This window comes from Phaethon aethereus, assembly GCF_964289735.1.
Source record: "Phaethon aethereus genome assembly, chromosome: 2".
In the NCBI taxonomy this organism is placed as follows: domain Eukaryota; kingdom Metazoa; phylum Chordata; class Aves; order Phaethontiformes; family Phaethontidae; genus Phaethon; species Phaethon aethereus.
In genome coordinates, this window is record NC_138582.1 from 138836703 (window position 1) to 138845265 (window position 8563).

At 39.6% G+C, this 8563-nt stretch overlaps 1 protein-coding gene across 1 annotated transcript; it reads left to right on the forward strand.

Annotated features, from left to right (window-relative positions):
- Positions 1-1213: 1213 nt before the first annotated feature.
- Positions 1214-4164, forward strand: SOSTDC1 (sclerostin domain containing 1; the record flags this gene model as incomplete). Its single annotated transcript, XM_082014610.1, has 2 exons — positions 1214-1534; positions 3749-4164. Exons 1-2 carry the CDS (start codon positions 1330-1332, stop codon positions 4162-4164), a joined length of 621 nt encoding a protein of 206 aa, XP_081870736.1. The 5' UTR covers positions 1214-1329.
- Between the last annotated feature and the right edge of the window lie 4399 nt (positions 4165-8563).

Below are 8563 nucleotides of genomic sequence, written 5' to 3' on the forward strand. Positions count from 1 at the left end.
AGTTGTCTTCTCTGAATGGCTGAGATTTTGACCCTGACAGTAGAGTGACCTGTGTTCCACTTTTGCTTTCATTACAGCAAATAAAATCCAGGATGATAATCTATAGATATCAACTCTGTTATGAAGAGTGTAAGTGAGATTAAGAGTCTAACCTTTACACAATGTGGCCTCCTTTATGGTTGTGCTTTTTCCCAAGAAAAGGGTTTCCTTTTAGTTAGAAAGCTACAGCTTTCAGTGTTGATCACTGTTGTTTTATTTAAAATTAAAATCTACAGAGCATTCACCATGATGCAGACAAGCATTGGCCTACTATTATTTACACTAGCGTTTGGATTTGAGCCATGTGATTTTATGTAAAATCAAATAGGTGTGTGACACAGTAAAATAGTATGGCAAAATAAGGATTATTCTTTCCTCTTTGTTTTCTTTATCACATGAAATAATACATTAAAAATATAAGAATGCTCTAGGCAATGTACAAAACTAAAAAAGACTAGTTTGGTGAATGAGCATAGGGAGAGGTTATGAATATGGATATGTTTGTACTAAGGAGCCTAGAGGAGATGCTTTTTATGTGTGGTGATACAGAAATACATACTTGTAACTCTGCACGCCAGGGAGAGAATATTAGAATCACAGAATCATGGAATCATTTATGCCCCTAAAACAAGTAGTTTCTGTAGCAGTGCTCCTTGTTGATCAAAGCTGCATAATTTAAAGCATCTAGAGGCAGCTTTAAATTATTCACAATATATTTTTTTAAGGGATCTTGGTATACAGCAGACAGTATACGTGTAATGAGCAGTCTTTTGTAATATCTATAGGCTTTTGCATCCTTAAAGAGCTGACAAGTTTTCTGCAAGTCACATTCGAGAAGAGGGGACGTAACTTTGTATAACAGGAGCAAGAGGGACTCATTCTGACACCATGGTAGTCGCATCACACAAAAATGCCAGGCATGCAGGGCCATGCGGAACGGCAGGGCAGAGCCGGCAGCCTCCAGGTCTCAGCCGGACTGCTGCTGTGTGGTGCCTCGGAGTCTTCTGATACCCTCCAAAGCCCCAAATAGGAATCCTGCAATTAGTGCATCTAACTCCTCCTTTACTGCAGTCTTCTCTCCTATTGGTAAAAGGTCTTCACAGGCTCATGTAGGGATCCCACCCCTTTTGTGGGTTTTCATTCTGAAGCTATCCACAACTTTACACCTGAATGAATGCCAAGCCTCTCTGAATATATAAAGGAAATCTTCAAGAGCAAATTCAGAGTTACCCAGAAGCAGCAGAAGAAAAAGATTTCATACAGCTCTGTCAGACAGAGACTGAACCAACCATGCTTCTCCCTGCCATTCACTTCTATGGCTTTCTCCTAACTTGCATCTTCACGAAAAGCTACTTGGCTTTCAAGAACGATGCTACAGAGATACTTTATTCACACGTTGTTAAACCTGCTGCAGCGAACCCAAGCAGCAATAGCACGTTGAATCAAGCTAGGAACGGAGGCAGGCACTACACCAGCACTGGATCCGACCGTAACAGTGAGTATCCTACCGGCGGCACTGCCACCGCGTCCCGCAGCCCTCGGCCCTCCAGCGGCGGCCCCCCGGGGCCCGCCCCCCCGCCCCGGGAGCGGAGTCCCCCCGGCCGCAGCGCTGCGACCCCCGGGGGCCGCGCCGCGGGGAACCGGCGCCGCGGGGAAGCCGGGGCGAAGGAAGATGCTGCTGGTTCTGGCTGGGATCTACCTCGCCGGGCGGCCCCCAGGCCAGCCTGCCTGCCTCCCCCGTGCGAGTCCTACAAAACCGGCTCTCTCGGGCAGGGTACTTCCTGAGGGAGGTTCATCCAGGAGCGCCGGGTTTTACGGGTTATCCGGCAGGGAAGCAAGATAAAGGAGAAGGAGTGAGAGGCATTTGCAAAGCGCTCGCTTTCTTCACTCGCCCTCCCACCGTGGGCAGGGGAGGTGTCTGGGCTACTTTTCAAATGCAATAAAAACCTCCGAATTCTGTTCCCGCTGTTTAGTTTTACTTCCTGCTGTAGCACTTACCTGCTGAACACCTCCAGCAAAAGTAAACAAATCAGCTCGTCATTTACCTATGATATCTGCTCTAACTTGCCTTTTTATATCTAGTCTTTTCCTGCTGAGTGTTATGTATATATGTCAGATACATGGGGATCTGGAAACCTTCTGCTGACTTTATCTGTTCCCTCCCCTGCCCGCCTCCTTAAAATGAAAGAAATCCAAATAAGAGACACACACATACAAACACCAACCCACCCACAACGACTCGATAAAAATAGCGTCATCCCTGGAAAGTGAAGGCAAAAAGTGACACCGATACCTTTCAGCTAAACCAGGTGTGTCAGCTTCGACGAATGCTAAGGGTTTAAGTGCACAGGAAACATCTTGTCATTATGAGATTACTGGAGCAGCCCAGTAGGTATTCATCGTCAACGAGCTGTCATTGGAGAAAAACTGAGCCAGGAAAGACATAAAAACAGAAGGACAGACCAACTCAAATCTGTGACCAGCTGCTTCCAGGTACATTCCTGAATGCAGCTGCAAGAAGGCAAGTGTGAATCTTTTCTGTAAGGCAGGCAGGAGAACAGCCCTGTAAACAGTCCCTCTGATCAGCCTGCATATCTGCAGCCCCTCTGCCCATCCAGGGACACGGGGGACAGAGTGAAGTAATCTTAAGTCAGTGTCTCTGTTCAGAATTTGCTTCCAAAAATCCAAGTAGAAACAGAAGCAGCCTGTAGCTGTGATATGTAGATCTACCTTCAAAGCTTTTTATGATTCACTCTAAAATGTTTCTAGTAATTACTTCTATTTTAAAGGCGTTAGTTAATTGCATTGTGTGTAGAATCTGCGCCGTAATTGTCCTTCAGAAAGAAGGAGAGCATAGCCAGTAAAGATTGCTTATTAAAATTAAGCGCACTGTGGGCGTTTATTTCAAAGTGTAATTACTGAAATAAACAGTTGTGTTTATTGCAGGGTGCAGAGCTGCATATACAGACGGGTACAAACATGTCTGTATGAGAAGCTCTGCATGTTGATTCTGTGTCAGTTGCCTTAGAGAATTTGCAGGATCCTCTATGTTACATGTAATGTAAAGACTACTACAGATACAAAGATATATTTGCCTGAGGGCAAAATGACCACTCTGAAATCGTGACTGCTAATCATTCCAACCTTGCGTACAGAACACCGTTCCCTGGTAACTTCAGCTGTTACCACTTCTGCAGTATCTGTGTTCAGAGCAGCAGCACTCACAGGAGACTCAGTCCACTGTAACCAGGGAATGAGAAGAAACATTCTATTTGAAATTAATTTAAAAGCATATAAACAGTTTCCAAAACATTATTTTCTCCCTTGCTAACGATCCAGAGTAATTGTTGTAAACATCACAGAGCAGATTCCCTAGACTGAGAACAAGCAGGAAACATTTCTTCCCCTGGGGCATTTTTTCTCTTCTAAAAGGTATGTCCCTGAAAAGAAGAACAGAGAACAAAATTGCCTCTTCTACCACAACTGCTGAAGTGCATATCGTTACGATTTCTTTATGCTGTGGTAATACCTAGAGATACCATCAGCACTCGAGGCCCTTGTGTTGGGGGACACAACAGTAAAGAGATGTCCTGTAAAGATTACAACCTACTTCAACTTCTGCAAAACATAGCTTGTAATGAGAAAATGACTGGTTAAGGAAATCTCTCCATTCTGAATCTCAGTGTTTATTATTCTGTGCATTCTGCAGATCGTGTTCAAGTTGGCTGTCGGGAACTGAGATCCACCAAGTACATTTCAGATGGCCAGTGCACCAGTATCAACCCACTGAAGGAGTTGGTGTGTGCTGGTGAATGCCTCCCTTTGCCACTGCTCCCCAACTGGATTGGAGGAGGTTATGGAACCAAGTACTGGAGCAGGCGGAGCTCACAAGAGTGGAGATGTGTCAATGACAAAACTCGCACCCAGAGGATCCAGCTTCAGTGCCAGGATGGAAGTATAAGAACCTACAAAATCACTGTGGTCACAGCCTGCAAGTGCAAGCGATACACCAGGCAGCACAATGAGTCCAGCCACAACTTTGAGGGAACCTCTCAAGCAAAACCTATCCAGCATCACAAAGAGAGGAAAAGAGCCAGTAAATCCAGCAAACATAGTACAAGTTAAAAGTCAGACATTCTCTCCTCTTTCATCTCCCTCTCTTCATGCCAAAACTGAACTCACCTGTAACCATTTGCTTTACTGTTCTGACTGCTTAAAGACAAGTCTGCCATTGCTGTGTTCTCAGTTGACACTACATGCTTATTGCTTTGACCAAAATCAAAAGGGGCATTCTCAGCATATGGACCTTTTGGGGGATTTTCCAAATGCTCAAGATGGGGAATAACACAAGCCTTCCAAACCCACACTATAAACTTTTACATTTTCTCCAGACATGGAGGCTAAGAAAGTTTGCCATGAATATTCACTGAAGTCTATTTTGTAAAAAGATGCTTTGTTGCGTGTTTTTGTGAGAACAGTTAATTATCACATCTATTGCCTTCTATATCATGGTTTATGAACTTCTTAACAACAGCTTAAAAATACAACATCTAGTATCTGCTTTCAGATTCACTCTAAAAAAAAGCCTTGCATGCTGACCTTTCTCTTATCTCAGTATACCAAAAATTAAAATATGCATGGCAGCAATCAAAAAGTAAAGCTGAAAAACTATTTATTTGTTGTTGTAATTATTTAATGAGCTTTTATGTGTGTTATTACCCTCGAAAATGTTCCTATGTTTATAGCTTTTCTCATGTATCAAAGTATTTTCCTATGATTTGTGGCTGGATTAGAACATACATTTTGTAGATAATGTAAAATAGACATTTTAGCATTCTTGGTATATATATTTTCATTTTGAACATTCATAGACTTAGGTGTTATTTTGAAGTAGCAATATAAAAACTGTTTTCTTCATTCTCCACTCTGTACTATTTTTGTTTAAAAACGTGCAATCAAAAGACAGATATGATGACTTCCTGTCAAATTCATTGGTTTTGCTGTGGTTTTTTTTACAAAATAAACACTGCTACAAAACTGTATTGTCTGGCTCTATATATTTAAATGTACACGTTTTAATCAGTCAGAACATTTAATCTTAAAAAGTGGGAGAACATTATTTGGTTAAAAAAAAATCTATCCATGCTATTTAACATAAAAACAATCTTTCTGTGGATTCTTTTTGGATGTAAAAATCTTATATGGTCGTTTAATGGACAGTGCTTATTAACGGTCCATGCCAGGTTCTCATTTAACAATTCTCAAGTTGTACGTTGCAGAAGAAGTGTATATTCAGAAAGTTTTACAAGCTAGTAACACACCACTTTTTTCTTTTTTCTTTTCATTAATGATGATCAAGTCAAAGACTAATGGTGAAAATAACATGCAATTTCCTCTTTCCCGTAGAGCCAACAGAGTCCTGCACATTATTCACAAATTCTTATAGAATGTATCAGGAAATATATAGTAAGCAATCTACCTTTCAACACATAGTCCATGAATGAAAAACTATGGTCAAGATTTCATCATGGGATTCTGCTGTTCTTAAATCATTAATGTTTACAACCCATTTGCACTCAAAGAAAAGATTACACAAGAAGAGAGTAATGAAAAGTCTTGCCTGATAAGGTCTCACACAAGCTCTTCTCTTTGACCTTCTCTTTATTGCACTTCATTTTGCATTTTAATTCTAAAAGATTCATCATTACATTCTTGGCAGTGATGTTCCTTGGTCGTTAATGTTTGAAACTGTTTGAAAATCAGTGCTACTGTTTGAATAACTGAATCCTAAATTTCATTGCTAAATTTAATGATTTTTCCTCAAAGCTACTTTCAAGAATTCTCTTTAAAATATGCTATATGTAAGAAAGATATATACTTTCTTATTTCAATTTTAAGTGATCAACATGGTGGTACAGTTATACATTGCATTAGTCGCTGTTTCAAGTTTAGTTCTGTGATTGTGAAAGTATCAGAACGATGAGATCAGAGACCATTTATACTTAAATTCTCTGATCTTAAAGATGCTTTTTTTAAGCCTAAGAGGATAGATGATGAATACAAGAGTTAGCAGGGAGAAAGGTGACGTGACGTTGCTCCTAGGCATATCAGTCCAGTGAACCTACAGATACCCTAGTTTTTATTTTAACAGACATGATAGTCTCATTCAATCCATTTTATGAAGAAAAGATTACTCCCAAATGCCAAACACCTATTCATTTAAAAATTGTTCTCCAGCTACTTTTTCAAGATCATAAAGTACAAAAGATTGAGATAATAGACTAAACTTTAACCAAAATTATTTTCAAAGCCACTAGTCACTATGCATCAGTGAAGTTGTCCTGCCTGTTCTGTGTTTGACTCCCAGAAATAAGAATGGTGGAAAAAAGCCACATGTCTTGCTCATGGCTCTTCTACAGTCAGTGAAGTTTGACTGTAGGAACAATATGAACATTTAATAAGAGTTTGCCTTTAACAATAGAGATAATAACTCCTAGTTTGTCTTTTCACAAAGAACTACCTAAAGGCGAATAATTTGACACATTTCCCTTAAGATGACTTAAGGAAATTTTGCTGGACATGCTATAAAAAAACCCCTATGGGGCCCATCTCTAAGTCCAGCATATTTGAGGGAACATGAGGGAAGCCAGTAGGAGCTTTGTCCACCAGCAGTGACTTACCTTTGAAGTGCCACCTGAGTTAGCCCTTTTGTTGGGGGAGATCTGCAGGAAAGCAGTGTTAGAAATATGTTAATCTTGAATTTTCTTAAAGAATAATGTTATTCTTTGTGACTTATCTCCTACCTCTGAATGCTTCAACCCAGCCTATACAATCTTCCTTCTGTTTCATTCTATTACACATGAACTCACAGGGGTCTATCGAAGGATCCAGACAAAAGGCATTATACAAGTACATCCAACTAGTTTTTTCTGTATGGAGAGTCTCCAACATGCAAGGCTGCAGTGGGTAAGATATGGGCCATCACTCTTGTATCTACAGTGGACAATCTTGCCAAAGTTTCTCACTCTTGCCAAATATTCAATGAAAAAAAACAGTACTGCTTAAACTAAAATAATGTAAAATATGATACATCTTCTTCCGTTTGCTTCAGAGTTAAAAAGGAAAGACAAACATGCTAGAATTTTCTTAGTTTTCACCTGAAATATTAAGCCAAATAGATAAAAGAAGCATGTAAAAGTACAATGTAGAGGCAGATCAGGTAATTTTTTTACACACATTAGACCACTAAATAGTCTAGATTTATTACACTAAGAATATATAGAAGTTGACTTTCTCAATACTATCCTATTGTCTGGGCAGATCACTAAGTCCACAGGCTTCTTAAAAAGTGTTTCAACCATCATAAAAGGAGCCTGATAATTTTATAAGTTCTCATATTTGCTTCTTTAGAAAACCAGAAATGAATAAATTAGAAATAACCTGTTAATCTGCCATCATTATTTCATTACTTTCAAGTTGATGAAAACTGCCCCCAGCTAAGGGGTAAATTGTTTTATAATGAATAGAAATCAATTTACCTTAGATATCACTAGGAAGAAACTTAGCCAGATGCCAATTGTTTTGATAGACTGGTAGTATTCAGAGGCACAATTTGTAGAAGCAGTGGTAGACAGTATGTGTCATTAAGACATTATCAACTGCAGAAGTCAGAATGGCCTGACACTTGCAGTCTAAACTAGAAAGGCCCTTTGAGAAGATTTATTCAGTTTTTTAGTACCAGGAAGAAATCTGTTGCCCTCTCCTTTCCAGTAGCCTGGGAATCAAAACCACCCAATCCAAGTTCAGTCATTTGTTTGAAAATAAAGCAGACATTTGAATAACACCCTTCAAAATACCTAACAGATTTCTGCTAGTAAATCACAGTAGTCCTCCTAACCTTGACCTTTATATCCTTCCTGAAGAAGCACAGCATTAATCAAGAAAGGACTGTTCAACACATTCCACTGTGAGAGTCTTGTCGCTACAGTATTAACCTGGAGGTGTTCAGTGGAAAATTATAAGGCATCCTTAGTGTTGGAAGGTATCCTATTCTCATGATGCATTTCCTTTCCCGTAGGCCAGGCAAGGAGCTTTGATTTTATGTTCATTGACATACATATAAACATCGCTTCAGGCTAAAACTGAAAATTCTCTAAAGATTTATGAGTTATGCAGACATTCTGTCACTGGATTTGTTAATTTTGCCTGAACGTCGCCCCCACAACAAAAAGCCTGCCCATGCATCTTTCTGAAAAACATCCAGCTTTTCAGCTCACTCATCGTATGAGTTATGTGGACTGACACACTAGAAAAGTGTGATTTACAAGTGATATTGCCTACCACTGACTTAATATTCAAACATCTACCTTCCTCAGTGCTTCCATGACAAGAAAATATTCTTCATTCTTAATGCTCATCAAACTACGTGCCATGAAAATAAGTAGTTTCTACTAACTGCTGCAAAAAATCTCTACAAACACTAGACTGTAACTCCATTTCAGAAGTTTGTTTTTTCTCAATTTAC